At 43.1% G+C, this 18,739-nt stretch overlaps 2 protein-coding genes across 3 annotated transcripts in view; both read right to left on the bottom strand.

The window, feature by feature from the left end:
- The window catches only part of csrp3 (cysteine and glycine-rich protein 3 (cardiac LIM protein)), a 9,635-nt gene extending 7,492 nt beyond the window's left edge, over positions 1 to 2,143 (bottom strand). The window contains exon 1 of one of the 2 annotated variants that reach the window (XM_083913992.1): positions 2,122 to 2,143. The gene's annotated coding sequence lies outside the window, so the exon portion shown is untranslated. Of the gene's footprint in view, positions 1 to 783; positions 812 to 2,121 lie in introns of those variants that run through there. The other variant, XM_083913993.1, reaches the window with a different exon arrangement.
- A 3,645-nt stretch (positions 2,144 to 5,788) lies between these two features.
- On the bottom strand, positions 5,789 to 16,495 carry e2f8 (E2F transcription factor 8; the record flags this gene model as incomplete). The annotated part of the gene is made up of 14 exons (XM_083920544.1): positions 16,317 to 16,495; positions 14,629 to 14,689; positions 14,262 to 14,507; positions 14,003 to 14,156; positions 11,296 to 11,610; positions 10,920 to 11,081; positions 10,585 to 10,722; positions 10,189 to 10,404; positions 10,018 to 10,099; positions 9,381 to 9,912; positions 8,918 to 9,184; positions 8,690 to 8,825; positions 7,393 to 7,727; positions 5,789 to 5,974 (listed from the first exon to the last, which is right to left on the bottom strand). The coding sequence occupies exons 2-14, from the start codon at positions 14,680 to 14,682 to the stop codon at positions 5,789 to 5,791; spliced, it is 2,823 nt and encodes a 940-aa protein (XP_083776670.1). The 5' UTR covers positions 14,683 to 14,689; positions 16,317 to 16,495.
- Between the last annotated feature and the right edge of the window lie 2,244 nt (positions 16,496 to 18,739).

The raw sequence follows: 18,739 nt of genomic DNA, 5'->3' as shown, positions 1-18,739 counted from the left end.
CCATATAAAGACTCAAAACAACTACAAAGAGATAAAAAGATTAAAAAGAGATTCAAAACAACCATAAAATGACTCAAAACAACTACAAAGGGACAAAACAACCATAAAAACACTCAAAACAACTACAAAGAGATGCAAAACAACCACAATGAGACACAAAACAACTACAAAGAGACACAAAACAACTACAAAGAGACTCAAAACAACCATATAAAGACTCAAAACAACTACAAAGAGACACAAAATGACTATTGGAAGACACAAAACAACTACAGAGAGATACAAAACGACCATAAAAAGACTCAAAACAACTACAAAGAGATACAAAACAACCATAAAAAGACTCAAAACAACTACAAAGAGATGCAAAACAACCACAATGAGACACAAAACAACTACAAAGAGACACAAAACAACCATAAAAAGACACAAAACAACTACAAAGAGACACAAAACAACCATATAAAGACTCAAAACAACTACAAAGAGACACAAAACAACCATATAAAGACTCAAAACAACTACAAAGAGACACAAAATGACTATTGGAAGACACAAAACAACTACAAAGAGACACAAAACAACCATAAAAAGACTCAAATCAACTACAAAGAGACACAAAACAACCATAAAAAAGACTCAAAACAACTACAAAGAGACACAAAAGGACTATTGGAAGACAAAGAACAAGTGAGAGTTAATCTTTAATCACAACAGTTTTTCCTTTGAATTGAGAAAACCAAGTGAAGAGGCCAATGATTAAACCCTGAAACCCTGACTGACCCTCCGCCCCACGTCTTGACCTGCTGTATTGCTGTCTTTTATCACGTGCGGTGGTTTAAATCCTCTTTCTACTGAAGCACTCAGCTCTTCATCACTCGTACGTCCTTATCATTGGATGGTTCCCGTCTCACTTTGACTCATCGGGTCCGTCCGTCTGGCCTTTGTGTCTGACATTCCACTTCCTGCTGGTATCAGCGGCTGCCGTCACCTCACAGGCCTGGTATGTGGTATTCTAGGAGGCTTTACCGAGACTTTACTGCCTCTCCATCATCAAACACTACTGCAAATCATTTTATTTCTTATTTTCACACATTTTCTATTGAATTTTGCAGATGGTCAAAGAAGAAAAAGTACAACAGTACAACATTGCATCTGCCTTAAAGTTAAAATATAATTATTGTTATTTTCATTTTATAAGTGTGTGCAATTTAAGCATTTTTAAATATTTAATTAACTTATCGAAGAATTACCCAAAAGACACACAAAAGGACTGCAAAGAGATTCAAAAGGACTACAATGAGACACAAAACAAATACAAAGAGACAATAAACAACAATAAAAAGACTAAAAACAACTACAAAGACACACAAAACAACTACAAAGAGACGCAAAACAACTACAGAGACACAAAACGACCATAAAAAGACTCAAAACAACTTCATAGAGACGCAAAACAACCATAAAAAGACTCAAAACAACAATAAAAAGACTAAAAACGACTACAAAGAGACACAAAATAACTACAAAGAAACTCAAAACAGCTACAAAGAGACTCAAAACAACTACAAAGAGACGCAAAACAACTACAAAGAGACATAAAACGACCATAAAAAGACTCAAAACAACTTCAAAGAGACGCAAAACGACCATAAAAAGACTCAAAACAACTATAAAGAGACTCAAAACGACCACAAAGAGACACAAAACGACCATAAAAAGACACACAACAACCATATAAAGACGCAAAACAACTACAAAGAGACACAAAACAACTACAAAGAGACACAAAACAAATACAAAGAGGCACAAAACAACTACAAAGAGACACAAAACAACTACAAAGAGACACAAAACAAATACAAAGAGACACAAAACAAATACAAAGAGGCACAAAACAACTACAAAGAGACAAAACAACCATATAAAGACTCAAAACAACTACAAAGAGATAAAAAGAATATAAAAGACTCAAAACAACTACAAAAAAATTATAAGTTGATCAAATAAATGTAATTCCATCACTTTAAACTAAGATTAGTCAACCACACCCCCCCTGTGTTTTAATTCACCTCTCAACTCCAAACAGGAAGCTTCACTACAACAGAGATGGGTCCTTACCTTGAATCCACGCCTTTGTGCTTCGCCTCCAAACGTGGCAGTGGATGCTCCCCGGGCGGCTTAAATACTGTCCGTCTCGCCATCACCACAGCCCCCCCCCCCCTCGACCTCCGGTGACGCTTGGATGAAAGTATCCTCCTAAAATAACTGGTGACAGAGCGGAGCCCTCTGACCCTTCATCGCAGGCTGAGAGGGGCCTGCCCCGCACATCAGCCACTGCACAGCATTTGCTCTGGACTCACGGGCAGACGCAGGGAACTCCCAACAGAGCTGACAGCTGCCCGCAGAGAGCCGGTCGCACGCCGTGTTCCAGGATTATGGACATATATGACAGGAACTCAAAGCATGAAGCGGACACAGTGCTTTAGCCCACACTGGGACGATCACAGCAAAGCAAAATACAGCGTCCCTGCACCTTTTCTAAAGTCCAATTCAAGCACAATCATTCATTTTGTCGTGCTTTTGTCATGTCAGCATCTTACAGCCGTGGTAAACTATATATTTATATACACGATACTCAGTGTTCCTATTATTCTACTTGTTATTGTCCTATAAACAACAAGTGTGATGTTTTGAGACAGGTAAATTAACTCGACAGACATATAGTCACAAACTATTTTAATCATCTGTTGATCATCTTCATCTTCATCCTCTTATCCGGGGTCGGGTCGTGGGGGCAGCAGCTCCAGCAGGGGACCCCAAACTTCCCTTTCCCGGGCCACATTAACCAGCTCTAACTGGGGGATCCTGAGGCGTTCCCAGGCCAGTGTGGAGATCTAACCTCTCCACCTGGTCCTGGGTCTTCCCCGAGGCCTCCTCCCAGCTGGACGCGCCCAGGGTTCATCCTTACCAGATGATCCTGAACCACCTCAACTGGCTCCTTTCAACACAAAGGAGCAGCGGCTCTACTCCGAGTTCCTCACGGATGCTGAACTTCTCCCCCTCTCTCTAAGGGAGACTCCAGCCCCCCTCCTGAGGAAACACATTTCGGCCGCTTGTACCCGCGAAAGAACGATCTTTGGGTCATGATGATCATCTAAAGTTATTTTCATACAAAAAAAAAGTCATTAAATCCTGTTGTCAGTCTCTCAAATCAAATATGGAGGCCTTCTTGTCTGTGTTAGTAAATCATATACACCATCCCATACAACATAAATGTCAAGCAGTTTCAAGCACTTTATTTTAAATGCAAAGCCCTTTTCAAACCTTGAAAACACCACACTCAAATTTAAGTGTTTTAAAAGATAGAGAGATACAAAAACACACCCTCCCCCCCGGGATTATTAAGGTATTACTGATTCTGATTTCACGGACTTCCAGCACCTGTAGCTGGATCAAAGGTGTGGCAGCAGTGGGGCAAATTAAAGTTTGGCCTGTGGGTGTCCCCAGAGAAGAGCCCATCTCATCTCATCTTCAGCCTCTTATCCGGGGTCGGGTCTTCGGGGCAGCAGCTTTAGCAGGGGAAGCCCCAAACTTCCCTTTCCCGGGCCACATTAACCAGCTCTAACTGGGGGATCCTGAGGCGTTCCCAGGCCAGTGTGGAGATCTAACCTCTCCACCTGGTCCTGGGTCTTCCCCGAGGCCTCCTCCCAGCTGGTGCCTGGGACACCTCCGAGAAGAGACCATGTTGTTTCCTAAATCAAAATATTTTATCATCTACAAACTACATTGTGTTCATTATATTATATTTCATGCCACGTTCAAATCATATCACACAGCCTGGTCCCAGAACCTCTGAATCAGTGCCCACATCTCTGAATAGTTCACTGACTCAAGACTTCAGAAAAGTCCTTGTGTCCTTGCCTCCAACCAGCTGCTGAGTCATCACGAGATAAAAACAAATATCTAATATGATGTGACGCAAAAGTGGCGTCACTCAGCTCTACATCCGCAGACTTGGTTCAACGTTCTGTCGTTCCTCAGTTTCCTGTACTTGAAGGTCCCCTGCTGAGTTTTGGACCTCTGGTGGGGACTTTTCACAGGGTTCCTACACCTTTACCAAAGTCAAATTCAAGCATTTCAAGACGCATTTTCTTTTTAAAGACCATTTTTCAAGCCTTTATTACGTAGGACAGGAAATGGGGTGAGAGAGAGAGAGAGGGGGAGACGTGCAGCAAAGGGCCGTAGGTCGGAGTCGAACCCGCTGCCGTCGCCTCGAGGACCTTTCAGCTCTACATCCGCAGACTTGGTTCAACGCTCTGTCGTTCCTCAGTTTCCTGTACTAAAAAGTCCCCTGCTGAGTTCTTGACCTCCGGTGGGGACTTTTCACAGGGTTCCTACACCTTTTCCAAAGCTAAATTCAAGCATTTCAAGACGCATTTTCTTTTTAAAGATCATTTTTTGGCTGTTTTTCAAGCCTTTATTACATAGGACAGACAGGAAATGGGGTGAGAGAGAGAGGGGAGACGTGCAGCAAAGGCCCGCAGGTCGGAGTCGAACTCGCTGTCGCCGCCTCGAGGACCTTCAGCCTCCTACACGGGGCGACTGCTCTAACCGCACAGCCACAGGCCGCCCCTCAAGATGCATTTTCAAGCTTTTCCAGCACATAACAGCTGCGGTGTATTACTTATAAACAGCACACACACGCACTATATTGTTTGGTGCACTTCTTCAGCCTGTTAAATTAGACGTTATTGTGCTATAAACACCCACAATTATGATGTGTGACGTCCTTCTACAGAGGGTTAACACGTTGGCATCTTATAACCTACATTTTAAGCACCTTTCCCCCCAAAATCCAAACACTTTACATTAAATTCAAAGTGTTTTTGAGGATTTCCAGCACCTGGAGGAGCCCTGTTCTTAACAGACCAATATATTTGTCAGCATTTATGTAAATATATATATATATAATTCATTTTTACACAACATATAATGCTGGGGGTGATTTAGAAATGTTATTACGCAGTTTGTCCAGCAGAGTGTAGTCAGTAATTGACTCATACAGATCGTCTAATGATGTTGGTATCAGCTCTTCATGTCAGTACTAATTACCGGTGTCCCCGCAGACAAAACACAGACCGACTTCGCATGATGTTCATCCAGAAATGTATTAAAAATTCATTAAACATTCATCGGACATCAGAAACAAAAGGTCATTTCTTTATAAATTAAACTGATCAAAATGTCTGATTAGTCTTCGAAGCACAATCATTCACATATCCTCAACAATCGCATTAGCAGGGGTAACAGTTAGCATGTACACGTGTGCAAAAGTCATCTCATCGGCTTTGACTTGGAGACAAAATGATTGATCGACAGTGTTTCTTCTCAAATTTGCCTTTCAGTCAAAAGTGTGTTGCTCTTTATAGCGTTGATTTTTTTTTTTTTACTACTCTTGGTAATTTAAAAGAAAGGATATCGGCGTTCACATCACCCACGTTAGCAGAAATGACCAAAAAGAAACCAGGAAAATGAATTCTCCTCCATGACGTTTTACCCAAACGGCGCCACGATGGACGAGACAACAGTGTCCGCGGGTTTCTGGTGAACTTGGTTTGAAATCTGTCCACTGGGCCACCAGTTCAAGAGAGCTGTGATGAGACTGGATGTGACAAGTTCAGAGGTAATGAAGATGTAAAAACGCTAACCTAAACTAAACAAAATCAAATATAAAGACAGCCACCCACAACGCAAACACCTAAACACACACACACAATGCACACGGTCATCGGAGGGCGTCCTTCAGGGAGTCCTCGGTGGCGACGTCCAGCTTCCTCTGAGGGATGTAAACAGTTTTGGTGGCCACGTGTCCATTGGTGGTTACCATGGCAGCCAGAGGGGAGAGGGGGACTGGGGTGTGGAAGAAGCTGTGCTGGGGGAGCGCCGTGCCTTTGGGGGTGGTCATCAGAGGCTGGAGGAAAGACAATGTGCAGTGAGTTAGTCTATAATCCCCGTTACTCTGGATAATCCAGACCTCACTGCGGACAGTTTTTCATCGGAATGACTTTTTCTCAAATACGCAGGTCATGTGAAAAACTGCTGACAGTGAGGTCTGACGTGTCCTGATACAGAGAACTCAAAACCTCAGCACTGTGGTGTGAACGGACCCTTTTTAACATACCAGAACATGAAAAATGGCAGAATTCATTGTGTCTAATAGTGCATAAATAACCAAATCACCCAACAGTTACTTAGCTGTGTGTTTTAAAACATAGTCTTCTATGCGGATTGCAATTTCAAGACTTCCTTCTCACTCAAGAGTTTCCCCTTTTTCCAAAGTCAAAGCACTTCTCGAGCATTTCAAGGTGTATTTTCAAGCTTTTCTGGCACCTAAAGCCCAGTTCAGACGAACGATCCGGGACAAGATGACACCGTTTCAGAACGCGGTGTGAACCGGTCCGTCTCGTCTTGACTCAAACCGGCCAACGTTGTTGACTCAGCTTGTCAAGTCTCCAGCTGCTGGATTTAGAACTTTTTAACCCATCGCCTGTTTCAACAGCCAATCTGTCAGCGGGTCAAAATGACAGTTTTCGTCGGAGCCTCAACAAGTGCGCAAGAGATAAAAAGAAAAAGTGACAGAGAGAGAGAGAGCTATACACTTAACAAGGAGAGGAAGGGTCGTTGCTATGGAGAAGATACACCATCTCGTCTCATTGGTGTGAACTAGCAGGTTTCAGATGTTGCAGATCTGTACACTGAAAGAAGTTGCAAGTTTCAACGTGTTGCAAATCTTTGTTCTGAAATGGGTTTACATCTGATGTTTTTTTGTGCTTTTAAACAACCAAGATAATGTTTTGTTTTGTTACAAAATTTTAATGTTTAAAATGTGTTTCCTGCTTGTAAGTAGACCTGACGTCCTAAATAATCTACATTTGGAACATTTTAATCAAAATCCAAGTACTTTTCAGGGGTTTTCAAGGGTTAGCAGCTGAAACCAGATAATCATATTGATATAATCGAGTTGATGTTAAACGTTGCACCATACAGTCGGGGCACTTGGGAGAGACTTTTAAAAGATAGGCCTGTGGATGTTCTCATTTTTTCAGGTCATTGTTATCCCCAAAGCAATTTCAGTCAAAAGCAACTGGACTTGGTTATTTGTCGAGGAAGACGTTTCATCTCTCATCCAAGAGGCTTCATCAGATTTTAAAAGATACTACTCAGAATCATTGGGGTGCTTTATTCTGATTGTTTGTCCTGACAGTCCTAGAAATGCCCTCAGATTTGACAAAGTTAGACTTGCACAACCCTTTTCCGAGGCTGAAAGTTCCCCACTCCTTCCAACAAAAGACAGTGAAGCTAGTGATTAAACACGGTTGTTGGTTTTACCTGTTGTACACCGAACAGGGCCATCGGTTGCCCTGACACAGACGGCTGGAGAGGCCCAGGGGACACGGGTTTGATGAAGACCATGCCTCTCTGCTGCAGAGCGAGCGGGCTGGTCATGGCGTTGACACAGTCTGGGGTCTGGGGGGCGGCGAAGGTGTTTCCTGGGCTGGAGCCTGAGATCAGGCCCAGGTTCTGCAGGGTGAAGTTGAGGATGGCAGGGCTGGGGCTGTGGAGGCGTTGGGTCTGCTCGGTGTGTGGCGAGGCGACGGCAGCAGCGTGTTTATGAATGCGAACGCTGGTGGGTGTAATCTCCTGCGCTAGGGCAAGTCTGGAGCCTGTTGGCGACAAGATAAAAAGGTAAAACACGTCCAAAGACACTAGTTACTAAAGAAAAGTGAATTTTCAGCTTTTAAAAAAACACAAATCAAGAAAACCGGAGACTAATTACACCGACACACAGCCCTAAAAGCAAAGAGAAGAAACCTTGTCCATAAAAAAGAAACACAAGACCACTGCCAGACTAGTTAAACTATAGAAAACAACTATCAGGGCGCACTCACACTGTCCTTCCGCACCGTGCCCCGTGCTTTAGGGTACTTGTCCCCCCCTCCCTCTCCCCCCGCGCCCCAGCCCCGTTTGTACTCACACTGCCTGGGCCTCGTGCAAATGCCTCTGGCTGCCTATACCTCATCACGCCGTAACACGTCACACGCATTGATTGACGTCATCGCGATGCGTCGCTTTGTTTACAAATCTTTCCATAGACCTCGGAACCTTTCACCGCCATTGTTTTAAATGTCCGCGCATGGCCCCTCCTTCTTTTTTCTATGTCCGAACAGGCGCACATGAATTATGTCAGAACCGTCGTAGGCCTCGTGCTCGTACACGTGCGCACGCTCGTGCTCGTACATGTGCAAACGTGCTTTACAAAAGCCCACCTCTCTCAGACGGGCCGTGGACGGCCAGCTGGCCGCAGTTATGAGTGCCGCAGTGTGCCGCAGTGTGAGTGCACCCGCGGAGCGGGTGCACTCACACTAGTCAAACGAACTAGGCTTTACCCGTAAAACGGTTTTGGCCCGGTGCGGAAGGACAGTGTGAGTGCGCCCTTAAGAGCAAAACAGTCTTTGATTGTTGGTCTGACAAACTAACTGATTGATCAACCAACACATTAACTAATGATGACAATTATTAACCTGCAGTGCAAATCTGAAAATGGTAACATTTTCCACAATGAACGTTTGAACAAAAGACAAAACCTGGGTGCACCCTTTGACCCCAAACAACATGACATTTGTACCTGCAGTCGGTGTTTGGTAGATGTTGTAAGTGGGAGTTGACGTGATGTTGCTTTCTCTCCCCGAACCTTGGATTTCCTTATAGCTGATGAGGGACTGCTGGGAGATTGGTATCAGGTATCCGGCTGGTACTAAAGTCTGGACAAATGAATAAATGCCACACTGTTGAATCAACAAACACACCGAAAGCTACCCTGGTGTTAACTGAAACGTTGTGTTTGTGCGTTTACCTCGGCGTGGAGTTGTCCTGGCGTGAGAGGAACGACTCTGACTGGTGTTAATCCCGCCTCGCTGTCGGAGTACGCAGTCTTGTCCTCTCTGTCCAGGAAGGTCTCCACGCTCTGCTCTAGTGTCTGACTGGCCGCGGTGCCGCCGGGGGTGTTGACGAACTCCGGGTCCAGGTGGAGGGCGCGAGGCGAGGGCCGACTTGAGAGAAGGGTGCCGCGGCGGGCTTTCAGACGGGCCTGCAGGATCTCGCACAGTTTTGGAGAGGTGTCCTACAGGAGAGGGTGGGAAATAATGTATGTTAGAAATAAATAACAGCATATGTATATCTATCATATATCATATATATATATATCATATGTTTGCAGAGGAAGTTACAAAAGTCGCGCCACTTCCAACATTCCTTCAATCAATCAGAATTTTCTCTTAATTTAGATGTAAATGCTAAAATAGTATTTATGTGTTTACCTTAAAGTTGGGGTCCGTCCTCTTGGCTTTGGAGGGGCTGCTCTCTAAGGCTGAATCTGAACGTAACCGCTTGAGCGTCAAAGGGCTGGCGTCTGATGCCCTGAAGGTCGGCAGGCCCTTAAGTGCACACTGGCCCGTCGGGCTCTGTCCGGTCTTGTCCTCAAAGGTCATAGAGCGCACGGCGAGGCTGGTCGGCTGCGGCCTGACCAGGGGGTTCGGCCTCGGGGAAGAAGGGTTCAAATAAACGGCGTAGGAGCTGCTCCCACGCTGCTGAGGTAACAGGACAGGGATCAGCGGCGAACACTGTGCGGAAATATAAGCGACGGGGCCCGCGTGCAGGCCTGGCAGCGGCGTGTGAGGGGTGAGGTGGACAGTAGTGTTGACTCTGGTCTCCGGGGTTGGAGTTAGTAACAGGGCCTGAGGCGGTTCCTTTGAAACCGAGGAGGTCGGCTCTTGGCGCACAGCAGCAGCAGCAGCAGCGTCCATCTTCACGGCAGCAGCAGCAGCAGGCTTTGGATCTGCAGCTCTGCGCCTGGAGCAGAAACAGAACTCACTCAACATTTTATAGACAAACACACCCGCAGCTCATTTAAAGAACCCCGAACGGGTTGGAAAGTCTAAACGGAAGCGAACTTACCCTGAGCCCTGGTCAAGCTGGATCTTACAGATAGCGGCAAGTTGAGCCATTTTGTTTGGGAAGTCAGTGTTTGATGAATCGCCTGAGGGCAGAAGAGGAGGTTGTATCATCATGCCGTTCCTAAACATACGCCACCAAAGTAAAGTGTGAAGAAACATTTTCTGCACTCACTGAGGGAGCTCTTGACTGGACTGCTGGGTGCAGAATTGATCTTCCGACGGTCTTCCTGAATGCTCTTGGCCAGCTTTATGAGGGAGGGGTGGCGGGTGAAGCGGCGTTTGGCCCCGGGCGATGAAAACAGGTTTTTGGCACAGTTGTTTACGGACGCACGGGACTCCAGCACGCTTTTCTTCTTGGTCGAGCATTTGGACGCGGGGTCCTCCAAATCTGAAACAAAGACTTTAATGTTTAGACTGTGATACAAGGAGATGCTTATTTAACAGCTCTGGCAATTATTGCTTAAGAGAAACGGAAAAATATATTTCAACATTAAGACCAGAACTCCTTCTCATTGTGGACCAAAACATATATAAATATAAGTAAATGGGAAAAGAGGTCTGGCGATACCTTTGACGTGCGGGAATTCTTCGGGGCCGACCCATTCAAAGGCCGGTTTCCTCCCCCTCTCCTCTGTCACGTGGACTTTCTCGATGAGCTTCAGGCTCCGCAGCACGTTAGCTATATCGTACAGCCGCCGCACCTTGGCTGCAAACACGAGAAACACAGAGCAACATCATCCACCGCTAACACAGAGACACTAAATAGATTCTGATAGATTCACACACGACACAGCACCTGCAGCCCAAACGTGTGCGTCCAGCTGTGTAATGTTAGAATGTTTCTATTCTCCCGAGCACGTGGGTACAGGAAGGGTGGAGTACAGAGTATCTGACTGTACTCACTCTTGAACTTGTTCTTGTCTTGATCTGCGCCCTGGTCCTCTCCGATCAGGATCTTGGCGGCCACGTCTAGACTGACCACGCGAGGATTGGACACCAGGAAGAGCATCACAAACTTCTGGCTCATCACCCTCAGAGATTTGTCCTTCCGACTGTTAACAGAGGCTGGACGGGACAAACGGAGAGTTTAAAAATAAGATTACTGCGCCGCAAGTGCATGTGCAAGAAGTTAAACACTTTTAACACACATTTTAAAGTATATGTAAGGCACTTGGAACGCAGGAAATACATAAAGCCAGTCTTAGTAGATCTGCTGTGCACTTGTGATTTATATATAAAGTTAGAGGAATAGAGGACACACCGCGCTCCAGCTCCTCACCTGCTTTGAACTCTACTCCTGGAAGCTCCACAAAGAAGAGCTCCTTCTGTCCCTGCTCGGCGCTCTCCGGCTCCACCACCTCCTCGTTCTCCTTCTCCTCCCCGTCAAAGTCAAACTCCTTGTCCAGGAGACGCTGGCGGATGTGCAGCATCTGCTGGCCGTACCTGTGCTCCTCGCCCACCTGCTTCAAAATGGCCAGGGTCTGGGCCAGTTTGGTGCGGCCGTGCCACGTGTAGCGGTTCTTGGCAGAGCGGCTCACCATGTGCAGGCTCTCCAGTACGTTCATGATGTCGTAGATGCGCCGCCGTTCTACGCCTGTGCAGATGGAGAGAAAACAGGAAACGCCTCACGTTAATAATTGAACTAGTATCACGACTAAGGCAGTGTGACGTCCCTGTACTGTCTGCTTCAATCAGTGCCTTTCAGGAAAGCCTGGAAGCAGTGGGCCTTCCTAAGCAGACCACACCTTAGGGTGTGGCTTCATTAATAAAAGGCCGCTTCAGTCAGTCTGCTCTCTCACTCTCTGGTGGTTGGGTTTATATACATATATATATACAACACACTCCATTTGATGCCATACTCACACACGTTGTGTTCTTTTCCAGTTGTTTAGTAAAATAAACACTACATTATATTCAGAGCTCTGTGTCTCTCTCCTTTGTTTCAACCTGAGAGCCAGGGTTGTAACAGCAGTCACAAAACCAGACTTTTATTTGATGCAGTACTATTCAAACTAAATACTTCTGTAATTCGAGTGTGTGAATTGGCCCCAAACTCACACGTTAGCGCATGAGCATAAACGTGACATGAACTCTACGACCAATGAGGAACATATTTGAGAGTCAGCGTTGGTAGAGGGGTGTTTCATTTTGTTTGGCCGCACATTGGAATCAAAATCACCTTTAATGTAAGATGTTATGTCATTTTGTTGAAATTACTGATGAATCCAGATATATTGTGGCTCAGAGGAGGAGTGGATCGTCCTCCATTCGAGAGATTGGTGGTTCGATCTCCACCTCCCCCGGCCCACATGTTGAAGTGTCCTTGGGCAAGACACTGAACCCTGAATTGCTCCCTGTGCTGCGCATGGGTGTGTGAATGTGGTGTGAATGGTTAGATTAGATGGTGTATAGATGTCCACCACCATCAGTGTGAATGGGTGAATGTGACAAACACTGTGAAAGCGCCTTGAGTAGTCAGAAGACTAGAAAGGAGCTTTATAAGTACAAGTCCATTACCATATACTGTATCAAAACTACCGCAGCTATTACGGTATCATTGTGATTGTTGAGCTGAGCTGCAGGCCACGCCCTCTCTGTCCGAGTGCTTCGGGTCTTGGTGTGACTCTCCGCTCAAGGGCAGCTGTGTGTTTGCACCAGGTGAGGTTGATTTAGTGATCAGGAGCAGAAGGAGGCACTCTGAGGACAGTGAGCGGTGTGTGTGGAAGTGCAGAGACGCTGGACATGGAAAAGCTAGGCAGGACTTAAAGCTTGTGAGCTGGTGAGCTTTTGTTTGTGTTGATTTTAGTGTTTAGTAAATTGTGCAGTTAAATTCGTGTTAAAATGTGTGAATTTAAAAGTAGTAAATCATGTCGTCAAGTTCAGGTTAAAGTGTCACGTTCAAAATCATGTAGGTTTTAAAATAGTTCAAAGTGTAAAATGTAAAATTGTTTTAAAAGACTTAAAGAGGTTAAAAAGCTAAAAGTATGGATCGTATATGTGTTTATAGGAGTTTCAAACTGCTGAGGTTAAAGGTTAAAATCATTATTGAATAGCGATTAAAATCTCTTCATTTCATTTTGTTTGCTTTAAATATGTTTTTTTCTACATATTCTCAAGATGGATTTCTAGTCGTTTAAAATTCATTATTTGAGCTTGTGTTCTGTTTTATTATTTGGGTATATTTCTTGATCCATTTGTGTTTAAGGTTTTTTTACCTGCTTTGGCCACGACAGCTTTTCAAAATAAAAGAGAGAAAAGCAAGAATTGATTCCCGGTCATTGAGTGAAGTCCAGTTTAAATTTTCTGAAGCAAGCAGCTCTTTTAAGTGGGGTTAACACTTAACAACGATGATTATGATTACTATTATTATTAGTATCATTAAACCAAATGTGCTTTGAAGCTTTATATTAGTAATAAATATCTTTGTAATAGAATTATGCTTTGTTAGATATAGAACAAGGATAATTGAAGAATGACAAATGGAAGTTATTATTGTTGTTTTTATTAATATATAGATAGAATAAGTGTTATTTCAGTAAAATTTATGAAAAAGGGGTGGAATTAAATAAGTTTATACTTCTTCCCACTCCTTTTCGGATATGTAAACAGAATTCATATTTTTCAGTTTACTTTGCTATTGTACCTTTATTTTTCTCTGTTTTTGTTCCTTTTCTTTATGACTGCCCGTTAATGTGTGATCATTTTGTTTTTTCACATATTCTAAATAAACTATCTAAACTTAAAAAAAACTAAAACTAAACTAACATTTGCTATTGCAGTTATTTGTAAATGTTTGGACTCCACCAACCTCTCATAGACGTCATTAACTGAGCGATTAAAACTAAATTTACAGATTAAATATTAATGAAAGCAACGTTCAGCTGCTGCCCTGATATCTGGTGACGACTGCGACCTTAACAAATGGATATGGCGTTGTTGATCTGATTAAAATGACACCACACAGTCGAGAGAGAGAGAGGACCTACTGAGCTCAGTGGCCACGTCGTCCAGGCAGATGTCGTTGTTGAGAGCAGGGTCTGGGTAGTCGTGGTAACGGGCGAGGAACTTATGACACAGCAAACCCAGACTCTTCTCTTTCCTGCTGATCATTTTCTCAGACTCCTCTCCGTTCTCAGTTTCCTACGGGAGGAGAACAGAACAACAGATGAGAAATGCATTCATTCGCACACCTCCACGTGTCAGGAAGTGTGTATCGTGTGTTAATGATGGGTTTTTGTTTTCTACCTGTGAAGGATCGAGACCGTCCATGCACAGCTCCTTCTCCCGGTTCCTGATGTCAGGACTAGCAGCACTGATGAGCATTTTGAGGTTGGACGTGGGCGTCCAGGGGTCCACTGAGCCTCCTTCCCTCCCTTTTTTAGGTGTAGTGAGGGGACCCATGGTCAGCTGTTCGTCCGCGGACACGGCACACTGACCGGGTAAAGTATTTGGAGTATTTACCGGAAGCAGGGGAGCTACAAAGCCATCGTCCTAGTCGGCAAAAGGAGAAAATGAAAGGTTACCAAGTGCCGTCCATTCCTCCTGAGGTATATTTGGATCTATAACATGAAAGATGGTGAACAAGCGTTCAGATTTATTCCTACTTACTGACCTTTGACTGAGATTTGTGGGTCGGGGTTTGAGGTTCAAGCTCTGTAGTCAACATTTTCCACCTTAGTAAAAGAATGAAATAAGGATTATATTATATATTAGTTAACATTAGACATGATTGTATAGTTATAGATCAATTAATCTTAGGGAAGGTGTGAACAACTTTAGAAAATGCTTTTAACAGCTTGGGTTTATCCTCTCTGACATTTGCTCCATCTTTAAAAATATAAACTTGCACAATAAATGAATGAATGCTTTATTTCTAACATGTAAACAATAAAATAAAAGCTAAAGGAACAAAAACACAATATTAACTTCACATGTCTGTAAGAAAACACGAAGAAGCAAAATTGTATGCAACCCTACCCCCTTTTTTTTAACTACTATATAATAATCATAATGAATAACTCCATTTATATCATATTTTTACACATTCTTTACTATTTGCTAAGCATGTGTCTATACTATGCACAGACAGCACAAAAAAACACAATATTTACCATAGAAAATAAATAAATTTCCTATTTCCTTATTGTAATTTAGCACCCGTATTAATTAAAAGATAATCTTAAACCTGTGTTTTTACATAAAGAAGCTTTATAATCTTACTTTACAATTATTGTGCTCTTGTTGAACACACACTTTACCGGTCTGTTCATCTTTTTTGTGTTTTAGTGTAAAAAACAAACTGATTTACACAGTTTTTAACTGTTTTACACTGTGTACAAAGGCTATTTATCATATTTTGCATCTGTGATTGAGGCTTTTATTTGCCTTATCCTCTTTTACTGCTCCCCACTGTGGGACTAAGACAGGATTATCTGGTTTTATCCCTTAATAAGGATTATATTACTTAACATTGGGCATTATTTTACAGTTATAGATCAATTAATCATAAAAACTTATAATATGCTTTTAACAGTAAGGGTAAAAAAAGAGTAATTAATGTATCTTATCTAACGTTAACACTTGACAAATATAATAGTGTTTTTTCCGCCATATTAATCCAAAAATAACCTTAAACGTGTGTTTAGCTAATCCAACGTCACGTACATAAACGTTGCTCATTCATTTCAGATTTATTATTAATATTATTCGAGTTATTGGTGATTTTCTTACCGTTTTTCCAGTGAAACGTTTCCACATTTTTAAACACAGCTTTGATCTAAAACGATGCGTTTTAAAGCAGATTAATCCGAGAGTTTTATTTATTTAGATTAAAATGATTTAAATCACAAACTCGGTTTAAATCTAATCACGACCCCGGATTGAGATTGGCGGTTAAACTGACGTGTGTTCTAACGAATCGCCGGCTCCCAACGGACGCGATGACGCAGCGGGTCCCGCCCTCTTTCGCCGGGAAGCAGCCAATGGGAGCGAAGAGGAAGTGGATGGAACGTCCCGCGCAGGTAAACAGTTTTTTGAAAATCCTTGGCGCGGAACAAGCGGCGGCTCGCGTTCAACTTTGACACGTTTGTGGCCCAAAGTGTGAATATTGACCCCAAAGGACAGCGTCACGTTCATACACACATAAAGTAACTTGTTATAAAAAAGATAAACATGTTTGTGTCGCGTGAGTCGGCAGCGAGCGGTAACCACGGCGACACCGGAACCGAAGCTTTACGTTAAATTCAAACACTTCGCTCCATTTAAAGATGAATAAAAACACATGTATCCGTGTAGACGTACCGTAAATCTGTGAAACACGCTGAAAGCTCACATGAAACGTCCCATCTTCGCGGTGCTGTTGTGGATCCACCCGCGTCGTTATTTCCCCCAAAAAATAGATCCTGAAGGTGGCTTTTAAAACGAGACCACGCGCGAAATAAACAGTGAAAACACCCAAAAGATAATAGAATAAAAAAGTGCGCGGATCGTCGGTGTTCCTTTTCGGTTTTCTCCCCCTTGCTGGTGAGGATAAGGAGCGGCCCCTCGGTCAACTTTACTACAGTGGGAAAAGTTTGCCTTGAGTGGGCGACCACCACTGTTTGGCCCGCCCTGTGTGAGCATGCGCACTGCGGGGCAGAGGCGGGTCCACCAGATGCTGTAATAATAATAATTATGATAATTTTGTAAGACTGAAGATTAAACTATTATGCATTTATTCTGGGAGTGTCAGTGTAACTTGGAGTGTAACCTTTATTAGTTCCGCAACGGGGAAATTCGATTACTCTTTTAACACACACACACACACACACACACACACACACACACACACACACACACACACACACACACACACACACACACACACACACACACACACACACACACACACACACACACACACACACACACACACACACACACACACACACACACACACACACACACACACACACACACACACACACACACACACACACACACACACACGACCTATATACGTGCAATTAATGGAGAGATGTTAGAGCGAGTGATGGGGGTTCGGTGCCTTGCTCAACAGCACCTTGGCAGTGCCCAGGAGATGAACTGGCCCCTCTCCAGCCACCAGTCCACGCTTCATTCATGGTCCACACAAGGACTCGAACCGGCGCCCCTCCAGTTCCCAGCCTAGTCACCTATGGACTGAGCTACTGCCGCCAAAAGACGTCATTACCTGTTATGAAAACAATTCAATTTTCAATTCAATTCAATTTTATTTATAGTGCCAAATCATACCAAAAGTTATCTCAGGACACTTTACAGAGTAGGTAAAGACCACACTCTATGACTTATTTATGATTTACATAGACCCAACAATTCCCCCGTAGAGTACGGTGGCGTTGAAAACCTTCACTATAACAGACAGGAACGTCAGACAGACCCAGCTCTGTGGAGGACGCACATCTGTCTGCACCGGTTGGGGAGGAAGAAAAGGAGAGAGAAAAGGTCCTGTTTGTGCATGTGTGTGTATTTCGGGCCTGTGTGTGTGTGTACATGAATAATAACAGAGTGAAAAAATAGAATTTTGATTAATGAACTTCTACTTCTTCTTCTTCTCAATAATACGACATGTAATTACACCACAGATAAGTTACTGACTTTTTTAAAAATGTATCAGTAATGTAACAGTATAGCCTAAGTCTTAATTTAAGTTCTTTACATGCATCTATCTTTATCTTTTTTCTTCTTTGTATCTTTGTATCTTATTAAATATTATTATGTAATGTCAATATGATTTAATATGGATTGTTTTCTGAAAGGAGAACTGACTCTTTACATATCTATCTATGTCAAGGTTGATGCCACACTGTTCTGGTTGTACTATATTTGTTCAAATTGCAAATAAAGAATATATAAAAAAAATAAATACCCACATTCTCCAATCTCTACAAATTTTATTCCCTTCCCTATTGAAATTGGTTATTATTTCCAGTGTATCCAAAATATTACTAATAAGAAATTGACTTATACCGCTAATATATTACAATATTTATTAAAGAAATGTAGCAATATAGCCCACATTTAAATTGAATTTCTATGTATTTATTTTTGCTTTATTGTTTTATTCCTTTTTATTTTATTGCGTATCTAAGTTTTCGTACCTATGTTACGTCATTATAATTTAAAACTGTAATCTTTATTGAAAGGAGGATTTACTGCTGTATATACACATTCTTCTCTTTGTCAAGTACGATGCCAAATTGTTTTACTATGTTTGTACTGTATTTGTGAAAATTTCCAAGTCCAATATCTGCTGTTGGGCCCCCACTGACCAACCCCCACACCCCCAAACCTCATTAGCACCTGCTTCTTATGCTGAGTTGAAATAAATGGCTCTGTGCACCTCGTAAACAAATGATCACGTGTGCCCACAGCATCGTGAGCAGCACAGCTAACACGGCATGTGAACGAAAAAAGACTCTGTACTCTCTCCTACAACTGTAAAGAAACTATGAAAGATTAATTTAAGGTTGTAGCGTCTCCACGACATGCTGCATTTTTTATATGCAGATGATAGTGATGTAATATTAATAACAAGAGGATCAGCACCTCTAAATCTGAGGCCATGGCTCTTAGCAGGAAACCGGTGGATTGCTTACTCCAGGTAGGGAATGAGTCCTTACCCCAAGTGAAGGAGTTCAAGTACCTCGGGATCATGTTCACGAGTGAGGGGACGATGGAGCGTG

The sequence above is a fragment of the Echiichthys vipera genome, assembly GCF_963691815.1.
Source record: "Echiichthys vipera genome assembly, chromosome: 1".
NCBI lineage: Eukaryota > Metazoa > Chordata > Actinopteri > Perciformes > Trachinidae > Echiichthys > Echiichthys vipera.
The sequence above is the reverse complement of the archived record's forward strand: the minus strand, read 5'-3'. Positions and strand labels throughout refer to the sequence as shown.